The sequence below is a fragment of the Balaenoptera physalus genome (genome assembly GCF_965194825.1).
Source record: "Balaenoptera physalus genome assembly, chromosome: 10".
In the NCBI taxonomy this organism is placed as follows: domain Eukaryota; kingdom Metazoa; phylum Chordata; class Mammalia; order Artiodactyla; family Balaenopteridae; genus Balaenoptera; species Balaenoptera physalus.
Window position 1 is genome coordinate 81,947,081 of NC_138889.1, and position 24,120 is coordinate 81,971,200.

Genomic DNA, 24,120 nt, shown 5'->3' on the forward strand with positions numbered 1-24,120 from the left:
TAATTACTGAAAATATACCTTTCCTGTCTGTACCCCTTGCCCGCACCTATTAAGACCCAGATTCTACTCTGTCTCAAAAATGGAATTAAGATGAGTAATTGCAAGGCAAAATTTTCATTACTTGAGTGCTGTATGTACTGGTGGGTTTGCTTCGTCTTTTTCACCTTTCAATCACTACATTTGAAATTTACTTTAATATAGAGAATATGGGTAGGTGAATAGGGAGGGTGGTAGAAGCAGATGTGTTTCTAGGTATATTATGTCTGAGTTTTAGCCTCTACCAGAATGAATTTTGGTGTCTGTTCTTTACATTTCAGTGTCTGTGATTTTCGAGGTAAATGGGTGGTGTGCAGGAGTTTCAAACTTAATTTATGGATGCAACATGATGTGATGGTTTTAGCACTAGAAACTGTTTGGAATATAAATCCCAAACAGTTTTCTTGTTGGTGTGATATAAAGAATGTTACATATCCTCTCTAAGTCTCAGTTTCCACATAGCTAATAGGTATAATGTCTGCCTGGTAAGATTGTTAGAAAACTAAATGAAATAAACACAGCATATATTACGTTTAATATGTAGTCACTAAAATACTATATACATATATATGTATATATGAATGTATATATGTATATATGAATGTATATACATTTGACCCTTGAACAACAAAAGTTTGAACTGTGAGGGTCCCCTTACACATGGAGTGTTTTCAATAAAAAATTCTACAGTACTACACAATCTGAGGTTGGTTGAATCTGCAGATGCAGAACTATTGATAGGAACAGTGGAGTCAGAGGGCTGGTTTTAAATTGTATGTGGATTTTTAACTGCATGAAGGGTTGATACCCCGAACTCCAGCATATGTATATACACACACACATACTATAAATAATAAGAAAAAGCCTAACAACACACTAGAAAAACTATAAAATAGCTTAGTCACTTAAGAATTATAATTGGCTAGGAATATATGAAAACATGTTCAATCTGTAACATGAAGATTAAAACAATTTTTTTTGTTTTTTGTTTGTTGGCTTTTTATTTTATTCAGAATTAAAACAAATGATACTATCTAGAGTTCCCTAAGGAATTTCATAAGGAAATGGATTCCATCTTGTACTATTTGGGGAAGTGTGAAAAGATAAAGCTTTTAGGGAAGGCAGTTTGGCATTATTTATCCAAATGATAAATATTCATGCCCTTCAAACCAGCAGTTGTACATCTAAGTGTTTCCTCTTAGAGAAATACTCAATATGTGCAAAAAAGGCATATACCAGAATACCCATAGCAGTATTCCAGGGCTGAGGAATGCCCTGGGATTAACGTAAGGGGGATGAGGACGGATGGGGACAGAGGCATACAGGGACATGGGGTCATTCATTGCTAGGAGAACACAGTTACTGGGACTTCCAGTTATGGAGGCAGAGTCCTGTTGAGGGGCATTCTTTTTTCTGGCAGATCAGTCTTCTCTGCCTGAGGAGAGGGACTGTTACACAGAGCACAGGAATGCTGTCCCCCTGCTGGTCAGTTTTTGTACTAAACCATGTATGCTGTTCCTTTCCAGCCTCTTGATCACTATTAGTACATTATGCGGTGTGTTTAAAGGATAGGTTATAGAAAGAAGTGCTCTGGTTAATAATAGTAATTTGAATATCTATGCATTAGGTTTTATTTATTTTACTGCTTAAAAACCTAAAAGGTTAAATTTATCCAAAGACAATCCAAATTATTGTTCTCGTAACTCTCCAAATGAATTTAAACTTCAGTTTCTTTTTTACAGAACCTTTAAAAAACAGTGAAAGCTCAAACTGGAAGAGGAGCTATTTATTTCTCATAACTATTTGACAAAAGTCTCAAAACACTTCCCCTGACAATATAGAAACAAACGAATTCAACTAGTCCTAATCCCTAGGTGATGCTTTTCAAGAGTACCTTTCTGAAACAGCCATCACAAGAATTAAAATTATTTGTTGATTTCTGCTGATTATTTCTTATTGCTAAAACTTGCCATTTTGAATTTTCAGGCATGAATATAAGCAAGAGTGAGATAGCAAAAGAAACTTCATTAAAACCATCTCGGAGATCCCTGCCTTGCCTGGCCCAGAGCTATGCTTACTCAAAGAACTTGAGCCAATCTACCTCACTCTTCCAGTCAACTGAGAGTGAATCTCAGGCTCCCACTTCTGTAACCTCAATCTCTGCTGACAAAGCAGAGCAAGGTGAGCTCTACTTTCTTGCTTAACTTTTAAAGAGTAGTATTTTCCACTAGTGTTTATAGAGTCTTCAGGACGGAGATTGGCATAGAAAGGAGAACAGTAGCCCATGCCAGTCAGACAAAAGGCCATTCGTTGGCGAGATGTGTATTCATTTCTTTCTATCCTTGAAGGTAGCCAACCCCATGCAAATATGGACCTAACACTTTCTGTTGGCAAGAGAAGACAGATCAGCCACCTAAATCACTGGCTCATTAGCATTCCTGGTGAGAATTTACTACCAGTAATTAAACATGCCAGCAATAATAAACTCAGTTCCCTAAAAAGAAAGACCCAAAGCTATAAATAGTACTGACAGTAAATCAGTGAAGATTTGGTTGCACGAAGATGTGGTTAAACAAGTGTTGGCAAATAAAACTACACACATCTGACCGTCTGAGACACATTATACCTTCAGACAATCCCTTTTCACAAGAGTCAGGAGTCAGAATACAACCAGGCTCCTGTCATTCAGTGGATGGGTGTGTTTTTGTTTTCCCATCCATCTCTAAGAGCTTTTATGTTATGAAAATTCATTCCCTTATGATTCCTTAGGGTTGCTTCTTCCTCTGGATAACCTGAAAATGCCAATATTCTCTTTTCAATAGTATTGGGAAATCACTACCTATTTTAAATAGCCAGCTTACATCCATGTCCAATAAGGAAAGTGGCTAATTGTTCAAGAGAATCAAAGTGTTAAAATGTAATATAGATGTATCTCTCTTTCCACTCATTAACTTAAAAACATTTCTTCATGTTTGGCTGTTATTTGGACAGCAGTCACCACAGTAATTGTTCTAACTGTCATTATGTTTTTATTCCCCAAAACTGGAAAGTCTTTTTTGTTCTTGTTTCCAGTTAACACTGAGGAAGGCAGAAAAGACTCTGTGCTCAGATGTTCTTTTGCTGACCTCAGCGACTTTTGCTTGGGTGAGTTGCTTTCTATTACTTCCTTCCTCCTTTCCCCCTCTCCAAAGGTAAACTGACTTCTACTTCAAACGTAGAACATTATTTTTTTAAGAAAAAAAAATTCATGTTTAGTCTTTAACATTTGATGGATGAGAATAATATTCTAAGGTTAAAATATTATTAAGGTATTTCATGTACAGTTTGAAAGTCAAACACAGAAGATTTTTAATGAATAACAATCCTATAACTGAGAAAAATTCTGTTGTTAGTCTTTTGGAAATTTCCTTCAATTCTCTATGAATAAGTACATTTACACTACTGTGTCTAGATTTATCAAATTTCAGCATTATCTGTTGATCTCTTGTGCTAGATGAAGGTTTATTAGTTCATTCATATAACCTTTCCTTTTTTTTTTCATAGTTACATTGCCATTTTAAATTTTAAACCTCTCTACTTATTAAATTTGTAACTTTAGTATATTTGCATCTTTATATCATGTTTTTTTTCTTTTTTAGCTTTTTTATTTTTAAATTTTTTTATTATTATTTTTAACATCTTTATTGGAGTATAATTGCTTTACAAGGGTGTGTTAGTTTCTGCTTTATAAAAAAGTGAATCAGCTATACATATACATATATCCCCATATCTCCTCCTCTTGTGTCTCCCTCCCACACTCCCTATCCGACCCCTTTAGGTGGACACAAAGCGCCCAGATGATCTCCCTGTGCTGCGCGGCTGCTTCCCAATAGCTATCTATTTTACATTTGGTAGTGTATATACGTCCATGTCACTCTCTCACTTCGTCCCAGCTTATACTTCCATCTCCCCGGGTCCTCAAGTCTATTCTCTACGTCTGCATCTTTATTCCTGTCCTGCTCCTAGGTTCTTCAGAACCATCTTTTTTTTTTTAGATTCCATATATATGTGTAAGCATACGGTATTTGTTTTTCTCTTTCTGACTTACTTCACTCTGTATGACAGACTCTAGGTCCATCCATCTCACTACAAATAACTCAATTTCATTTCTTTTTATGGCTGATTAATATTCCATTGTATATATGGGCCACATCTTCTTTAACCATTCATCTGTCGATGGACACTTAGGGTGCTTCAATGTCCTGACTATTGTAAATAGAGCTGCACTGAACATTGTGGTACATGTCTCTTTTCGAATTATGGTTTTCTCAGGGTATATACCCAGTAGTGGGATTGCTGGGTCTTATGGTAGTTCTATTTTTAGTTTTTTAAGGAACCTCCATACTGTTCTCCATAGTGGCTGTATCCATTTACATTCCCACCAACAGTGCAAGAGTGTTCCCTTTTCTCCACACCCTCTCCAGCATTTATTGTTTGTAGATTTTTTGATGACGGCCATTCTGACCAGTGTGAGGTGATACCTCATTGTGGTTTTGAATTGCATTTCTTTAATGATTAGTGATGTTGAGCATCCTTTCATGTGTTTGTTGGCAATCTGTATATCTTCTCTGGGGAAATGTCTACTGAAGTCTTTGGCCCATTTTTGGATTGGGTTGTTTGCTTTATTGATATTGAGCTGCATGAGCTGCTTGTATATTTTAGAGATTAATCCTTTGTCAGTTGCCTCATTTGCAAATATTTTCTCCCATTCTGAGGCCTGTCTTTTCGTCTTGTTTATGGTTTCCTTTGCTGTGCAAAAGCTTTTAAGTTTCATTAGGTCCCATTTGTTTATTTCTGTTTTTATTTCCATTTCTCTACGAGGTGGGTCAAAAAGGATCTTCCTGTGATTTATGTCATAGAGTGTTCTGCCTGTGTTTTCCTCTAAGAGTTTTACAGTGTCTGGCCTTACATTTAGGTCTTTAATCCATTTTGAGTTTATTTTTGTGTATGGTGTTAGGGAGTGTTCTAGTTTCATTCTTTTACATGTAGCTGTCCAGTTTTCTCAGCACCACTTATTGAAGAGGCTGTCTTTCCTCCATTGTATGTTGTTGCCTCCTTTATCAAAGATAAGGTAACCATATGTGCATGGGTTTACCTCTGGGCTTTCTATCCTATTCCACTATATTTCTGTTTTTGTGCCAGTACCATACTGTCTTGGTTACAGTAGCTTCGTTGTATAGTCTGAAGTCAGGGAGCCTTATTCCTCCAGCTTCGTCTTTCTTTCTAAAGATTGCTTTGGCTATTCGGGGGCTTTTGTGAAATTTTTTGTTCTAGTTCTGTGAAAAATGCCAGTGGTAGTTTGATAGGGATTGCATTGAATCTGTAGATTGCTTTGGGTAGTATAGTCATTTTCACAATGTTGATTCTTCCAGTCCAAGAACATGGTATATCTCTCCATCTGTTTGTATCATCTTTAATTTCTTTCATCAGTGTCTTATAGTGTTCTGCATACAGGTCTTTCGTCTCCTTAGGTAAGTTTATTCCTAGGTATTTTATTCTTTTTGTTGTAATGGTAAATGGGGGTCTTTCCTTAATTTCTCTTTCAGATATTTCATCATTAGTGTATAGGAATGCCAGAGATTTCTGTGCATTAATTTTGTATCCTAATACTTTACCAGATTCATTGATTAGCTCTAGTAGTTTTCTGGTAGCATGTTTATTATTCTCTGTGTGTAGTATCATGTCATAGGCAAACAGTGACAGCTTTACTTCTTCCTTTCTGATTTGGATTCCTTTTATTTCTTTTTCTTCTCTGATTGCTGTGGCTAAAGCTTCCAAAGTTTTGTTGAATAATAGTGGTGAGAGTGGGCAACCATGTCTTGTTCCTGATCTTAGTGGAAATGGTTTAAGTTTTTCAACATCGAGAACTATGTTGGCTGTGGGTTTGTCATATATGGCCTGTATTATGTTGAGGTAAGTTCCCTCTATGTCTACTTTCTGGGTTTTTATCATAAATGGGTGTTGAATTTTGTTGAAAGCTTTTTCTGCATCTATTGAGATGATCATATGGTTTTTATCCTCCAATTTGTTTATATGGTTTATCACATAGATTAATTTGCATATATTGAAGAATCCTTGCATTCCTGGGATAAACCCCACTTGATCCTGGTGTATGATCCTTTTAATGTGCTCTTGGATTCTCTTTGCTAGTATTTTGTTTAGGATTTTTGCATCACTGTTCATCAGTGATATTGGCCTGTAGTTCTCTTTTTTTGTGACATCTTTGTCTGCTTTTAGAGTGAGGGTGAAGGTGGCATCATAGAATGTGTTTGGGAGTGTTCCTCCTTCTGCTATATTTTGGAAGAATTTGATGAGGATAGGTGTTAGCTCTTCTCTAAATGTTTGATAGAATTTGCCTGTGAAGCCATCTGGTCCTGGGCTTTTGTTTGTTGGAAGATTTTTAATCACAGTTCCACTTTCAGTGCTTGTGATTGGTCTGTTTATATTTTCTATTTCTTCCTGGTTCACTCTTGGAAAGTTGTGCTTTTCTAAGGATTTATCCATTTCTTCCAGGTTGTCCATTTTATTGGCATATTGTTGCTTGTAGTAATCTCCCATGATCCTTCGTATTTCTAAAGTGTCAGTTGTTACTGCTCCTTTTTCATTTCTAATTCTGTTGATTTGAGTCTTCTCCCTTTTTTTCTTGATGAGTCTGGCTAATGGTTTATCAACTTTGTTTATCTTCTCAACGAACTAGCTTTTAGTTTTATTGATCTTTACTATCATTTCCTTCATTTCTTTTTCATTAATTTCTGATCTGATCTTTATGATTTCTTTCCTTCTGCTAACTTTGGGGTTTTTTTGTTTTTCTTTCTCTAATTGCTTTAGGTGTAAGGTTAAGTTGTTTATTTGGGATTTTTCTTGTTTCTTGAGGTAGGATTGTATTGCTATAAAAAGTTCCCTCTTAGAACTGCTTTTGCTGCATGCCATAGTTTTTAGGTTGTTGTGTTTTCATTGTCATTTGTTTCTAGGTATTTTTAGATTTGCTCTTTGATTTCTTCAGTGATCTCTTGGATATTTAGTAGTTTATTGTTTAGCCTCAATGTGTTTGTATTTTTTCCAGATTTTTTCCTGTAATTGATATCTAGTCTCATAGCACTGTTTTTGGAAAAGTTACTTGATACGATTTCAGTTTTCTTAAATTTACCAAAGCTTGATTTGTGACCCAAGATATGATCTATCCTGGAGAATGTTCCATGAGACTTGAGAAGAAAGAGTATTCTGTTGTTTTTGGATGGAATGCCCTATAAATATCAATTAAGTCCATCTTGTTTAATGTATTGTTTAAAGCTTGTGTTTCCTTACTTATTTTCACTTTGGGTGATCTGTCCATTGGTGAAGGTGGGGTGTTAAAGTCCCCTACTATTATTGTGTTACTGTCGATTTCCCCTTTTATGGCTGTTAGCATTTGCCTTATGTATTGAGGTGCTCCTTTATTGGGTGCATAAATATTTACAATTGTTATATCATCTTGGATTGATTCCTTGATCATTATGTAGTGTCCTTCTTTGTCTCTTGTAATAGTGTTTATTTTAAAGTCTATATTGTCTGATAGGAGAATTGCTACTCCAGCTTTCTTTTGATTTACATTTGCATGGAATATCTTTTTCCGTCTGCTCACTTTCAGTCTGTATGTGTCCCTAGGTCTGAAGTGGGTCTCTTGTAGACAAAATATGTACAGGTCTTGTTTTTGTATCCATTTAGCCAGTCTGTGTCTTTTGGTTGGAGCATTTAATCCATTTACATTTAAGGAAATTATCGATATGTATGTTCTTATTACCATTTTCTTAATTGTGTTGGGTTTGTTATTGTAGGTCTTTTCCTTCTCTTGTGTTTCCTTCCTAGAGAACTTCCTTTAGCATTTGTTGTGGAGCTGGTTTGGTGGTACTGAATTCTCTTAGCTTTTGCTTGTCTGTAAAGCTTTTAATTTCTCTGTCGAATCTGAATGAGATCCTTGCTGGGTAGAGTAATCTTGTTTGTAGGTTTTTCCCTTTCATCACTTAAAATATGTCCTGCCACTCCCTTCTGGCTTGCAGAGTTTCTGCTGAAAGATCAGCTGTTAACCTGATGGGGATTCCCTTGTATGTTATTTGTTGCTTTTCCCTTGCTGCTTTTAATATTTTTTCTTTGTATTTAATTCTTGATAGTTTGATTAATATGTCTTGGCGTGTTTCCCCTTGGATTTATCCAGTATGGGACTCTCCGAGCTTCCTGGACTTGATTATTTCTTTTCCCATATTAAGGAAGTTTTCAACTATAATCTCGTCAAATATTTTCTCAGTCCCTTTTTTTTTCCTCTTCTTCTTCTGGGACCCCTATAATTCGAATGTTGGTGCATTTAATGTTGTCCCAGAAGTCTCTGAGACTGTCCTTAATTCTTTTCATTCTTTTTTCTTTATTCTGCTCTGCAGTATTGTTTCCACTATTTATCTTCCAGGTCACTTATCCATTCTTCTGCCTCAGTTATTCTGCTATTGATTCCTTCTAGAGAATTTTTAATTTCTTTTATTGTGTTGTTCATCATTGTTTGTTTGCTCTTTAGTTCTTCTAGGTCCTTGTTAAATGTTTCTTGTATTTTCTCCATTCTATTTCCAAGATTTGGATCATCCTTACTATTATTACTCTGAATTCTTTTTCTGGTAAACTGCCTATTTCCTCTTCATTTGTTTGGTTTGGTGGGTTTTTACCTTGCTCCTTCAACTGTTCTGTATTTCTCTGTCTTCTCATTTTGCTTAACTTGCTGTGTTTGGGGTCTCCTTTTCGCTGGCTGCAGGTTCGTAGTTCCCACTGTTTTTGGTGTCTGCCCCCATTGGGTAAGGTTGGTTTAGTGGGTTGTGTTGGCTTCCTGGTGGAGGGGACTGGTGCTTGTGTTCTGGTGGATGAGGCTGGATCTTTTTTTTCTGGTGAGCAGGACCGCGTTCAGTTGTGTGTTTTGGGGTGGTGTCTGTGAACTTATTATGATTTTAGGCAACCTCTCTTCTAATGGGTGGGTTGTATTCCTATCTTGCTAGTTGTTTGGCATAGGGTGGCCAGCACTGTAGCTTGCTGGTCGTTGAGTGGAGCTGGGTCTTAGCATTTAGATGGAGATCTCTTGGAGAGCTTTCACCGTTTGATATTCCATGGAGCCGGGAGGTCTCTGGTGGACCAATGTCCTGAACTCAGCTCTCACAACTCAGAGGCTCAGGCCTAACACCTGGGCGGAGCACCAGAACCCTGTCATCCGCACAGCTCAGAAGAAAAGGGAGAAAAAAAGGCAAGCAAGAAAGAAAAAATAATAAGATAAAATAAAGTTATTAAAATAAAAAATTTAAAAAGTTATTAAAAATAAAGGAGTAATAAAAAAAAGAAAGAAAGAAGAGAGCAAACAAACCAAAAAAAAAAAATCCACCATTATAACAAGCACTAAAAACTATACTAAGAAAAACAAAACAAAACTGACAGAACCCTAGGACAAATGGTAAAAGCAAAGCTATACAGACAAAATCACACAAAGAAGCATACACATACACACAGAAAGGGAAAAAGGAAAAAAAATATATATATATAAAAAAACAAAATGCAGAGAGCAACCAAATCAATAAACAAATCTACCAATGATAATAAGCTCTAAATACTAAACTAAGATAAACATAAAACCAGAAACAAATTAGATGCAGAAAGCAAACCCAAAGTCTACAGTCGCTCCCAAAGTCCACCGCCACAATTTTGGGATGATTCATTGTCTATTCGGGTATTCCACAGATGCAGGGTACATCAAATTGATTGTGGAGATTTAATCCTCTGCTCCTGAGGCTGCTGGGAGAAATTTCCCTTTCTCTTCTTTGTTCGCACAGCTCCTGGGGTTCAGCTTTGGAATTGGCCCAGTTTCTGCGTTTAGGTCACCTGAGGGCATCTGTTCCCTGCCCAGACAGGACAGGGTTAAAGTAGCAGCTGATTAGGGGGCTCTGGCTCACTCAGGCAGTGGGGGGAGGGAGCGGTATGGAATGTGGGGCAAGCCTGTGGTGGCAGAGGCCAGCTTGACGTTGCAGTAGCCTGAGGTGGTGCCATATGTTCTCCCAGGGAAGTTGTCCCTGGATCGCAGGACCCTGGCGGTGGCAGGCTGCACAGGCTCCCGGGATGGGAGCTGTGGATAGTGACCTGTGCTTGCACACAGGCTTCTTGGTGGTGGCAGCAGCAGCCTTAGCATTTCATGCAGGTTTCTGGTGTCCGCGCTGATAGCTGCAGCTTGTGCTCATTTAGATGGTGCTCTTAATCCTGTCTTCTTGCACACCCCAAAACAACGGTCTTTTGCCTCTTAGGCAGCTCCAGACTTTTTCCCAACTCCCTCCCGGCTAGCTGTGGCACACTAGCCCCCTTCAGGCTGTGTTCATGCAGCCAACCCCAGTCCTCTCCCTGGGGTCTGACCTCTGAAGCCTGAGCCTCAGCTCCCAGCCCCCACCTGCCCTGGCGGGTGAGCAGACAAGCCTCTCGGGCTGGTGAGTGCTGGTCGGCACCACTCCTCTGTGCAGGAATCTCTCCACTTTGCCCTCTGCACCCCTGTTGCTGTGATCTCCTCCGTGGTTCCGAAGCTTCCCCCCCACCCCACCCCCATCTCTGCCAGTGAAGGCGATTCCTGGTGTGTGGAAACTTTTCCTCCTTCACAGCTCCCTCCTCGAGGGGCAGGTCCCATCCCTATTCTTTTGTCTCTGTTTTTTCTTTTTTCTTTTGCCCTACCCAGGTACGTGGGGAGTTTCTTGCCTTTTGGGAAGTCTGAGGTCTTCTGCCAGCATTCTGTAGGTGTTCTGTAGGAGTTATTCCACATGTAGATGTATTTTTGATGTATTTGTGGGGAGGAAGGTGATATCCATGTCTTACTCCTCTGCCATCTTGAAGGTCCCCCCTCTGTATCATGTTTTATCACATTTAAACAATACCTCTTCACTCCTCACTTGACAAATATATTACAGCTGTGAAAATAATGCTTTCCGACAATGCAGTATCACTTCTTTTTCTACAATTCCGAGTTATGACCTCTATGCCACTCCTGAATACTCTTAGCATCAAGGTTAAATAAACTCTTCTTTCCAACCCTCCATCAAATACTCAAAGTCGTGTCACATTATATTTGCTTTGTTGCTTATACCCAAACTTTTGTTAGTTTTATTTTCCTAGATTATTTGATTTTTCTTTTCTTCTTAGGAGAAGAAAAATATCCCTTTTTCTAAATATTTCCATTATATTCCAGTTTCTTGTTTCTATATCCTTTATCTCATTCTTCTTTAAGAAATTCTTGGTGTCCACTGACCTTTCATTGGATTACTGGATTAATTCTATTTTCTAATTTCCCCACATATTCTTCTTTCTTAGCTTCATGCTCATTTTTTTGGAGTATATCCTTAAACAACTACCTCTGAAGATTGATGTGAGATGCAAACTTTTTAAGTTACTCTGTATCTGTGATGACTTCAATTGGCTCTTACATTTGATTGATATTTCCTTGCTTATAAAATTCTGCATTAAAAATAATTTCCTATGAAATTTGTTGATTAATTCAATGTCATCTAACATCCATTGTTACTGTTAGAAACCTGATTGCTATCTGATTCTTCTTTCTTTGTAGTTGATTTTTTCTTCTCTCTGTACATTTTTTATTATATTTACTTTTTGTGTTATAAAATTATATAACATTATGTTTATATGTGTCCACATGTATATGTGTATGTGTGTGTGTGTGTGTGTGTGTGTGTGTTTAATTTAACCCACTCTAGAGATTGTCTGTCCTTTCTATTTGTCTCACACCTCCTTTCCACTTCTATGGTACTTTTTCCACAATTTATGCACTTTCATTTTCCTCCTTTTTCTCTTTCTGGATATTCAGTTAAAAGTTCGACATTTTCTTTCATCTCATGGTTTCGATTTCTGCCTCAGTTCAGGAAGATTCCTGGAATTTTTCCTCCAAATGTCTTTTCATTTGTGTGTTTGTGTGTGGGATGCAATAGTATATGTATATTTAATTTCCTAGACTGTTTTCTGTTTTCAGAATGTCATTTTTTCAGAGCATCCTATTGTATTTCATGAATACAACGTCTCTGATCTCTCTAATAACACTCGCAGTTGTCTTAAGTTTTCCTTTGCTCTTTAAATTTTAGTCTGTTTTCCCAGGGATAATTTTTTCTGCCCGTTTTAACTATTCTCTTTTAGACTGTAGAATTTTCTCAAATATCTGGTGATCTTTGGTCATCTGTTTACATTTTAGAGTAGAAAAACAGAAAGACTGACTCAAAGCTGGGTACAAGGACGAGTCTTAGAAACAGAAAGCATCCACTCTAGAGTGAGTGGTTAAGGAACTATTGCTTAGATGACCCACCCAGTGTTAGACTGAGGACTGCACATTACTGCTCTTGCGCTTTGAATTTCTTTACAGAAACGGTTTGTGTTTGCATCTTCTATTGTCAGACCTTCAGTTCTCATCATGTTTTCACTCTCGATTCTCATTCCCGTCCCCTGTTTATCTGCCATCTTTGAGTCCAGATGTCTCTAGGATTTGGCTAAGGAAAATCATTCTCTCTGCCCGCCTCTGAACACATTCTAAGCTAGGCTACTCCGTCAGTTAACACTCTTCCATCAGAATTTTGCCTTCTAGAAAACTGTTGTAGGTTTTTACTTTTTGAAAGATTTCTTATTATCATGTTAATGAAGTCTCCAGAGGAAGGGACAATAAACATACCTGAAAGTTCATTCAGCCACCTTGAACTCTGCTTCTTTACTCTATCAAGTTAATGATAAATGGCTCTTTGATGAGATATTTTATTGTATGGACCAAAGGGGGAAATCTGTGGAACATTTATTGTAGAGACTCAGTACACAGTTTTACATCTAAAAATCTATCCTAAGAAAAATAATATCAGAAATGAAAAACATTTTTTTCCTCACAGCTTTTCTTTACAGTAATTATCAAATTTAAAACTGGAAGCAAATTGTACGACCTCACACCAGTCAGAATGGCCATATCATTAAAAAGCCTACAAATAACAAATGCTGGAGAGAGTGTGGAGGAAAGGGAACCCTCCTATACTGTTGGTGGGAATGTAAAATGGTACAGCCACTATGGAGAACAGTATGGAGGTTCCTCAGAAAACTAAAAATAGAATTACCATTTTTTCCATCAATCCCACTCCTGGGCATATACCTGGGCAAAAGTATAATTCATAAAGAATGGACTTGAGGACACAGGGTGGGAGGGGGAAGCTGGGGCAAAGTGAGAGTAGCATCAACATATATACACAACCAAATGTAAAATAGTTAGCTAGTGGGAAGCAGCAGCATAGCACAGGGAGATCGGCTCGGTGCTTTGCGATGACCTAGAGGGGTGGGATAGGGAGGGTAGGAGGGAGGCTCAAGAGGGAGGGGATATGGGGACATATGTATGCATATGGCTGATTCACTTTGGTGTACAACAGAAACTAACACAGTATTGTGAAGCAATTATACTCCAATAAAGATCTATTAAAAAAAAAAAAGGTACGTACACTCCTATGTTCATAGCAGCACTATTCACAATAGCCAAGACATGGAGACAACCTAAATGTCTATCGATAGATGATTGGATAAAGACGATATGGTATATATATATATATATATGGAATACTACAATGGAATACTACTCAGCCATAAGAATGAAATTTTGCCATTTACAGCAACATTGATGCAGCTAGAGATTATGATATTAAGTGAAGTAAGTCAGAAGGAGAAATACAAATACCATATGATATCACTTATATGTGGAATCTAAAATAAGGCACAAATGAACTTATCTACGAAACAGAAACAGACTCACAGACCTAGAGAACAGACTTGTGGTTACCAAGGGGCAGGTGGTGTGGGGAAGGACTGGGCTGGAAGTTTGGGGTTAGGAGATGTAAACTATTACATATAGAATGGATAAACAACAGGTGCTACTGTATAGTACAGGGAACTATATTCAATATCTCAGGATAAATCATGATGGAAAAGAATATAAAAAGAATGTATATATGTACATAACTGAGTCACTTTGCTGTACATCAGAAATTTACTCAACATTGTAAATCAACTATACTTCAGTTAAAAAAAAATTTTAAATATAAAAGTAAAAAAAATAAATTAAAAGTTTATTTTAAAAATTAAACAACAAAACAAAAAAACAAACATAAAAATGGAAGCAAATTGAGTATTTTAGTAATAGGGGAGTAGTTAAGTACATTGTGAAATATCTACATGCTAGAATATCACAGAGACCCATTAATAAATTGTATTATTGAACCTTTAGTGACATGTTGCTAAGAGCAGAAAAATAGCTTAATAAAAATGTAGACTGCCTCTCATTTTAGTTAAAAATGTATTTCAGGGACTTCCCTGGTGGCGCAGTGGTTAAGAATCCGCCTGCCAATGCAGGGGACACGGGTTCAAGCCCTGGTCCGGGAAGATCCCACATGCCACGGAGCAACTAAGCCTGTGTGCCACAACTACTGAGCCTGCACTCTAGATCCCGCGAGCCACAACTACTGAGCCTGAGTGCCACAACTACTGAGCCCGCACGCCTAGAGCTGGTGCTCCACAACAAAAGAAGCCACCACAATGAGAAGCCTGCACACCGCAATGAAGAGTAGCCCCTTGCTCGCCACAACTAGAGAAAGCCCATGCACAGCAACGAAGACCCAATGCAGCCAAAAATAAATAAATAAATTTATTTTTAAAAAATGTATTGCAAAAGAGCTAGAAATAAATATACCAATATGCTAGCTGATAGTATCTCCACATGAGATTATTTGTGGTTGTTATATTTCTTCTTGCTGTCAGTATTTTCTTTTTTTCTCTAAACAAGATTTATACAAATATTATATAATAAGAATATGCAAAGAAAAATATTCACATCAGAATTTTTTTATAAGTTGGGAAAAATGCTCATATTTCAGTCAAAATTGCACACAATTCTATGGATAGTTTTCAAAACTGAAATTTGAAGTTGGTTGATAGTCACTGATAGATAGTATTTGGTATAACAGTGGTACTGAAAGATTCTATCCTAACTCTTCATTAGTAGACAGTATACTTTTTATTTATTTTTTCTATAACAGAGACAGTTTTACTCAATCTACTCTTTTGCCTTTTGCAGTTACAATGCAAGATTTGCTTCATTTGAACAAGACTTATATTCAAATCTGTACTTGCTGGACTTGCCTACGAGCAATGCCTTGAAACTGGGGCCTTTCCTTTTCATAAATTGAATAGAAATAAAATGAAGCCAGAATTCATCAAAAAGTGATACTAGTCTGCCCCAACACTTATTTTATAACCTCAAGTGAATTTATTTGTAATCTACAGAAGTTAAGCCCTGAGTTTTCAGTAGTGAGCACATTGGTGGCCTGGCTGCATTGCCTAAGTCACCCCAGAGCTTTAAAAACTCCCTGGGACCCAACTCCAGAAAATCAGTTTTAATTGGTCTAAGGATTGAAATCAGGGTCCATACTTTCAACTATTCCCCAGCTAAATATTAAATGTAGCCAGAATTAAGAATTTCTAGCCTAAAATATATATATTGGTTTCTCTCTGAGGACATTGCTGGGGTACTTTTTCATAATTTTTTAAAGGATGAGTTGTGTTATTTATAATAGCACTCTGAATGACTGCAAATTAGTCATGTTTCTTATAATACTCCTTTTTGTGTGTGTGGCTCAGAAACAGTGCTGGCTTATTAAGTTTCCTAATTAATGGAAGACAGCCACCAGCAGGTTCATTTCACATACAACATCAAGAAGAACATTTCATCAGAACAAATACGCTCAATCAGAGTACAAAGGTCTTTCCCATACAAAGTAATTAATTCTGAAAGAGGCTGCTATTGTTAGTTGTTTTCTGATAAGAAAACGAAAACAGAACAAAAATCTTGTCTAAAATATCCATACAGGTGGTAGAGTTTGCACAACACCTTTCATTAATAATTCTCCCAAGTTAGTAGCTTAACGATGACTCCAGTCATGCAAACCTTTCTATTCAATTGAGGCATCTTATTTTTGACAGCTTGCCATTCCAAATGCCAACATTTTCTCTAATGCATAATGTAATTAGATGCCCTAACTTCTCATTTCTTTCCTCATCATCCTAGTGTCTCAATCATTTGACACACTTGACTTGTGTTTATATCTCTTCAGGCATTGTACCTCATACCCAGTATTTTAGCATCTCCCAGCATCAGTCTATCATTTTTTCAATTTAGAGAAACATCAGAGCTTCTGGAGGGGTTAAGACAGCGCACAAGAGGTTTTTGCCCTTATCATGAAGGTGAGAACGAAGCTCTAGCTTACTGTAGTATCACCAGGAATTCCAGGAACCCATCTGGATGTAACATCTGGCTGTGAAATGCTCTTTTAGAGTCACCTGCATATCTGTAGTGTGTATGCCTTTATCATCTTTGAGAAGAGGTCAAGCAAAGCGATGTTAAATATGCCAAAAATGTAATTTCATAAAGCATGAGTAAGTATTTTAGTAATACATGCTCTCTTTTAAATTCAATGAGGTTACATTCTCTAATTTTGCTTTTAGAATGCAGACTAGCAGTTTCTAGCATTGGGTTGGTTAATGCGTGGGAGTTTCCAAGTACCAGCAGGCTCTGATACAATTTTTGGAACCTGACTGATGTATCTAATTAATGGCTTTTCTTTTTTACTGTGAACTACTTTGAACTGCCCCACAAAAATATTAATGGTGTGGCAGAGTTACCTGTATGTGATCAGTGTTCCACTGAGGATTGATATTTCTCCCTGTTCAAAAATGAGAGCTATAGAGGAAGGAATATTCATGATTCTATTGATTCAGAGCTGCAAATTTCCAGTAAGATTGCCTAACAGAATTCCTAGTAGATGAAATGCTATTTTGCCATCCAGACATTGGTCAAATCTTTATTCTTGTATCTACTAGCTGTGTGACTGTGGCATATTATTAACCTCTCTGAGCCTCAGTGATCTCATTTAGGATTAACGATCCTGCTTTGAAAGATTGTTGAATTAAATGAAGAGGCATAGCTCCATCACAGATGCTACTATGTCAATGAATATTTGTTGATTGCTTTATTCAGCCACTCATTAAACTTATCTGTCACACCAAATTTTGCTGGGCTCAGCAAACCTTCACTAACCATCTCTTTCTTTCATCACCAAAATGTGACTCTTATGGCAGAGTAGAATAACAATAATTTACTGGACTCATTGCACAACTCTCTGCCTATGTTATCTCACTTAATTTTCTTAACAATCCTTCGGGTTGGGTATTATTATCATCTTCTTTTTACAGATGAGGGACCTGATTCACCAAGAGGCAAATTAACATGCCAAATGCCATATAGCTAGCCAGTGGAGAACTGAGGTTTCAACCCAGGAAGTCTTAATCCCTTACCACAGTAGCAATAGAGGCATTTAAGGTGAAAAGTGGTTAGTGAAATCCAGGGAACACCAGCTCTACAAGGTGTTAATAAGTATCGGACTGGGAGCAGCAAAAGATGGAGGGGTAACACTGCGTGGTAAAATATATTTCGGAGATGAATGATTAAAGAAAGCTAATCAGGTTGGGAGGTTAGAATTTTGTTGCTTGGTTTGCTTCTTTCATTCTTTTAATTGCCATCTCTGAAATTTTAATTCTACTTTTCATAGAGCAGCCAGGGCCCCATTCCTACCCATTCCCCCCCAGCCACACACACACACGCGCACACACAATCATTCTGGAAAGTACTGATCCATGTAAGAATGAACTTGAAATCCTGGTGTGTCAGTAATCTTGTTCATCAATCCTGGAAGCCCTGTTACCATCACCCACCCTTTTTGCTTACCAGTATGCTGAAAAATGGCAAAGAGAGAGATGCCCACATTAACAAATAACTGATGCCTAATTCTACCCATGCCCATGCTGCAATAAAATCAGGTAACTTTGAAGTGAAATAATCAGGGCTTATTAAAACCAACATAATTTGGGTCCAACCCACCAAAATATACATCTATCTAATCTTGTGAAATCAACATTTTGCCAGTGTTACAAAACGACTCCCTCGGAAAACGGTTTATGTTAGATAATCAAGGCATTCTCTTTCTACAAGCTTAATAGTTCAGCTTGGTGGCATGTTCATTGGCCTTATTTCTTAAAACAGTTATGTTCAAATGAGTATGTGATGATTTTGCTTTCTTTCTGTAATTTCAATCTCCACTAATTTTCATGACTTTTTCCAGTAGTTTCATGTTAAAATGGTATAGAAAAAAAATTTTCTACTAGTGTTACCAATCTACTTAAGGATTACAGAAAAAAGGGAACTACAGTGAAAGACATATTATTTTTCAGTTTTGAAAGCCTCGCAGTTACTGTAAATCGTTTCAATTGTGTACTAAGCACATTACATAAGTCATCTTGGCACTCTTTTCAAATTATATTCAGAATCCGACACTGTTCACCAGTTGCTGCTGCAAGTGCTTTAGCCACTGCTACACCCTGATCCAGTCTGCCACTATTTCTTGGTAAACTAGTGTAATAACCTCCTAATTGGTTTCTCTGCTCCAACTCTTGCTTCCTTATAGTCTATTTTCTACACAACAATTACAGGAAGCTTTAATAAAAGGAAATTGTCTCATCATTTCTCTACTCATATCCCTCCAGCTTTCCCATTACATTTATTTATTTGTTTTAACATCTTTGTTGGAGTATAATTGCTTTACAATGTTATATTAGTTTCTGCTGTATAACAAAGTGAATCAGCTATATGTATATATATATATCCCCATATCCCCTCCCTCTTGTGCCTCCCTCCCACTCTCCCTATCCCACCCCCCTAGGTGGTCACAAAGCACCCAGCTTATCTCCCTGTACTATGCAGCTGCTTCCCACTAGCTATCTATTTTACATTTGGTAGTGTATATATGTCAGTGATAATCTCTGATTTCGTCCCAGCTTAACCTTCCACCTCCCCGTGTCCTCAAGTCCATTCTCTACCTCTGCATCTTTATTCTTGTCCTGCCCCTAGGTTTATCAGAACCATTTTTTATTTTTTTAGATTCCATATATATGTGTTACCAGTTTTTTTTCTCTTTCTGACTTACTTCTATATGACAGACTCTACGTCCATCCACCTCAATACAAATAACTCAATTTCGTTTCCTTTTATGGCTGAGTAATATTCCATTGTATATATGTGCCACATCTTCTTTATCCATTCATCTGTTGATGGACACTTAGGTTGCTTCCATGTCCTGGCTATTGTAAATAGTGCTGCAATAAACATTCAGGTACATGTCACTTTTTGAATTACGGTTTTCTCAGGGTATATTCCCAGTAGTGGGACTGCTGGGTCATATGGTAGTTCTATTTTTGGTTTTTTGGGTAACCTCCATACTGTTCTCCATAGTGGCTGTATCAATTTACATTCCCAGCAACAGTGCAAGAGGGTTCCCTTTTCTCCACACCCTCTCCAGCATTTATTGTTTGTAGATTTTTTGATGATGGCCATTCTGACTGGTGTGAGGTGATACCTTATTGTGGTTTTGATCTGCATTTCTCTAATAATTAGTGATGTTGAGCATCCTTTCAACTGTTCGTTGGCAATCTGTATATCTTCTTTGGAGAAATGTCTATTTAGGTCTTCTGCCCATTTTTAGTTTGGGTTGTTTGTTTTTTTGATATTGAGCTACATGAGCTGCTTGTATATTTTGGAGATTAATCCTTTGTCATTGGCTTCGTTGGCAAATATTTTCTCCATTCTAGGGTTGTTTTTCATCTTGTTTATGGTTTCCTTTGCTGTTCAAAAGCTTTTAAGTTTCATTAGGTCCCATTTGTTTATTTTTGTTTTTATTTCCATTTCTCTAGGAGGTGGGTCAAAAAGGATCTTCCTGTGATTTGTATCATAGAGTGTTCTGCTTATGTTTTCCTCTAAGAGTTTTATAGTGTGTGCCGTACATTTAGGTCTTTATCCATTTTGAGTTTAGTTTTGTATATGGTATTAGGAAGTGTTCTAATTTCATTCTTTTACATGTAGGTGTCCTGTTTTCCCAGTACCACTTATTGAAGAGACTGTCTCTCCATTGTATATTCTTGCCTCCTTTGTCAAAGAAAAGGTGACCATATGAGTGTGGGTTTATATCTGGGCTTTCTATCCTGTTCCACTGATCTATATTTCTGTTTTTGTGCCAGTACCATACTGTCTTAATTACTGTAGCTTCTTAGTATAGTCTGAAGTCAGGGAGCCTGATTCCTTCAGCTCCGTCTATCTTTTTAAAGATTGCTTTGGCTATTCGGGGGCTTTTGTAAAATTTTTTGCTCTAGTTCTGTGAAAAATGCCATTGGTAGTTTGATAGGGATTGCATTGAATCTGTAGATTATTTTGGGTAATATAGTCATTTTCACAATGTTGATTCTTCCAATCCAAGAACATGGTATATCTCTCCATCTGTTGGTATCATCTTTAACTTCTTTCATTAGAGTCTTATAGTTTTCTGCTTACAGGTCTTTTGTCTCCTTAGGTAGGTTTATTCCTAGGTATTTTATTCTTTTTGTTGCAATGGTAAATGGGAGTGTTTCCTTAATTTCTCTTTCAGATTTTTCATCGTTAGTGTATAGGAATGCAAGAGATTTCTGTGCATTCATTTTGTATCCTCCTACTTTACCAGATTCATTGATTAGCTCTAGTAGTTTTCTGGTAGCATATTTAGGATTCTCTATGTATAGTATCATGTCATCTGCAGACAGTGACAGTTTTACTTCTTCTTTTCCGATTTGGATTCATTTTATTTACTTTTCTTCTCTGATTGCTGTGGCTAAAACTTCCAAAACTATGTTGAATAATAGTGGTGACAGTGGGAAACCATGTCTTATTCCTGATCTTAGTGGAAATGGTTTAAGTTTTTCACCATTGAGAATGATGTTGGCTGTGGGTTTGTCATATATGGCCTTTATTAAGTTCCCTCTATGCCTACTTTCTGGAGGGTTTTTATCATAAATGGGTGCTGAAATTTGTTGAAAGTTTTTCTGCATCTATTGAGATGATCATTTGGTTTTTCTCCTTCAATTTGTTAATATGGTTTATCATATTGATTGATTTGTGTATATTAAAGAATCCTTGCATTCCTGGGATAAACCCCACTTGAATATGGTGTATGATCCTTTTAATGTGCTGTTGGATTCTGTTTGCTAGTATTTTGCTGAGGATTTTTGCATCTATGTTCATCAGTGATATTGGCCTGTAGTGTTCTTTTTTTGTGACATCTTTGTCTGGTTTTGGTATCAGGGTGATGGTGTCCTCATAGAATGAGTTTGGGAGTGTTCCTCCTTCTGCTATATTTTGGAAGAGTTTGAGAAGGATAGGTGTTAGCTCTTGTCTAAATGTTTGAAAGAATTCACCTGTGAAGCCATCTGGTCCTTGGCTTTTGTGTGTTGGAAGATTTTTAATCACAGTTTCAATTTCAGTGCTTGTGATTGGTCTGTTCATATTTTCTGTTTCTTCCTGATTCAGTCTTGGAAGGTTGTGCATTTCTAAGAATTTGTCCATTTCTTCCAGGTGGTCCATTTTTTAGGCATATAGTTGCTTGTAGTAGTCCCTCATGACCCTTTGTGTTTCTGCAGTGTTTGTTGTCACTTCTTTTTCATTTCTAATTCTGTTGATTTGAGTCTTCTCCCTTTTTTTCTTAATGAGTCTGGCTAATGGTTTATCAGTTTTGTTTACCTTCCCAAAGAACCAGCCTTTAGTTTTATTGATCTTTGCTATGGTTTCCTTCATTTCTTTTTCATTTATTTCTGATTTGATCTTTAGGTTTTCTTTCCTTCTGCTAACTTTGGGGTTTTTTATTCTTCTTTCTCTAATTGCTTTAGGTGTAAGATTAGGTTGTTTATTTGAGGTTTTTTCTTGTTTCTCGAGGTAGGATTGTATTGCTATAAATTTCCCTCTTAGAACTGCTTTTCCTACATTCTATAGGTTTTGGGTCATCGTGTTTTCATTGTCATTTGTTCCTAGGTATTTTTGGATTTCTTCAGTGATTTCTTCAGTGATCTCTTGGTAGTTTAGTAGCGTATTGTTTAGCCTCCATGTGTTTGTATTTTTTACTGTTTTTTTCCTGTAATTGATATCTAGTCTCATAGCACTGTGGTCAGAAAAGATACTTGATACAATTTCAATTTTCCTAAATTTACCAAAGCTTGATTTGTGACCCAAGATATGATCTATCCTGGAGAATGTTCCCTGAGCACTTGAGAAGAATGTGTATTCTGTTGTTTTTGGATGGAATGTCCTATAAATATCAATTAAGTCTATCTGCCTGATGTGTCTTTTAAAGCTTGTATTTCCTTATTTATTTTCATTTTGGATGATCTTTCCATTGGGGAAAGTGGGGTGTTAAAGTTCCCTACTATTATTGTGTTACTGTCGATTTCCCTGTTTATGGCTGTTAGCATTTGCCTTATGTATTGAGGTGCTCCTATGTTGGGTGCATAAATATTTACAATTGTTATATCTTCTTCTTGGATTGATCCCTTGATCATTATGTAGTGTCCTTCTTTGTCTCTTGTAATAGTGTTTATTTTAAAGTCTATTTTGTCTGATATGAGTATTGCTACTCCAGCTTTCTTTTGATTTCTATTTGCTTGGAATATCTTTTTCCATCTGCTCACTTTCAGTCTGTATGTGTCCCTAGGTCTGAAGTGGGTCTCTTGTACACAGCATATATATGGGTCTTGTTTTTGTATCCATTCAGCCAGTCTGTGTCTTTTGGTTGGAGCATTTAATCCATTTACATTTAAAGTAATTATCCATATGTATGCTCCTATTGCCATTTTCGTAATTGTTTTGGATTTGTTATTGTAGGTCTTTTCCTTTTCTTGTGTTTCCTGCCTAGAGAAGTTCCTTTAGTATTTGTTGTAAAGCTGGTTTGGTGGTGCTGAATTCTCTTAACTTTTGCTTGTCTGTAAGGGTTTTAATTTCTCTGTCGAATCTGAACGAGATCCTTGCTGAGTAGAGTAATCTTAGTTGTAGGTTTTTCCCTTTCATCACTTTAAATATGTCCTGCCACTCCCTTCTGGCTTGCAGAGTTTCTGCTGAAAGATCAGCTGTTAACCTTCTGGGGTTTCCCTTGTATATTATTTGTTGCTTTTTGCTGGCTTTTAATACTTTTTCTTTGAATTTAATTTCTGATAGTTTGATTAATATGTGTCTTGGTGTGCTTCTCCTTGGATTTATCCTGTATGGAACTCTCTGCGCTTCCTGGACTTGATTGACTATTTCCTTTCCCATGTTAGGGAAGGTTTCAACTATAATCTCTCCAAATATTTTCTCAGTCCCTTTCTTTTTCTCTTCTTCTTCTGGGACCCCTATAATTCAAATGTTGATTCTTTAATGCTGTTGTCCGAGAAATCTCTGGGACTTCCTCAATTCTTTTCATTATTTTTCCTTTGTTCTGCTCTGTGGTAATTATTTCCACTATTTTATCTTCCAGGTCACTTATCCCTTCTTCTCCCTCAATTATTCTGCTATTGATTCCTTCTAGAGAATTTTTCATTTCATTTATTGTGTTCATCATTGTTTGTTTGCTCTTTAGTTCTTCTAGGTCCTTGTTAAACATTTCTTGTATTTTCTCCATTCTATTTACAAGATTTTGGATCATCTTTACTATCATTACTCTGAATTCTTTTTCAGGTAGACTGCCTATTTCCTCTTCATTTGTTTCATTTGGTGAGTTTTTACCTTGCTCCTTCCTTTGCTGCATATTTCTTTTTCTTCTCATTTTGTTTAACTACTGTGTTTGGTGTCTCCTTTTCTCAGGCTGCAGGTTCGTAGTTCCTGTTGTTTTTGGTGTCTTCCCCAAGTGGGTGAGGTTGGTTTAGTGGCTTGTGTAGGCTTCCTGGTGGAGGGGAGTGGTCCCTGTGTTCTGGTGGGTGGGGTTGTATTTTGTCTTTCTGGTTGGCAGGGCCGCATCCAGTGGTGTGTTTTGTAGTGTCTGTGAACTTAGTATAACTTTAGGCAGCCTCTCTGTTAATGGGTGGGGTTGTGTTCCTGTCTTGCTAGTTGTT

General features: G+C 37.1%; 1 protein-coding gene across 2 annotated transcripts in view; it reads left to right on the forward strand.

The window, feature by feature from the left end:
• The window catches only part of ANO3 (anoctamin 3), a 433,470-nt gene that overhangs the window by 220,777 nt on the left and 188,573 nt on the right, over positions 1-24,120 (forward strand). For both annotated transcript variants that reach the window (XM_082476760.1, XM_082476761.1), the window contains exons 2-3: positions 2,023-2,217; positions 3,109-3,180. In XM_082476760.1, coding sequence (XP_082332886.1) covers positions 2,023-2,217; positions 3,109-3,180 — 267 coding nt within the window. The remainder of the gene's footprint in view (positions 1-2,022; positions 2,218-3,108; positions 3,181-24,120) is intronic.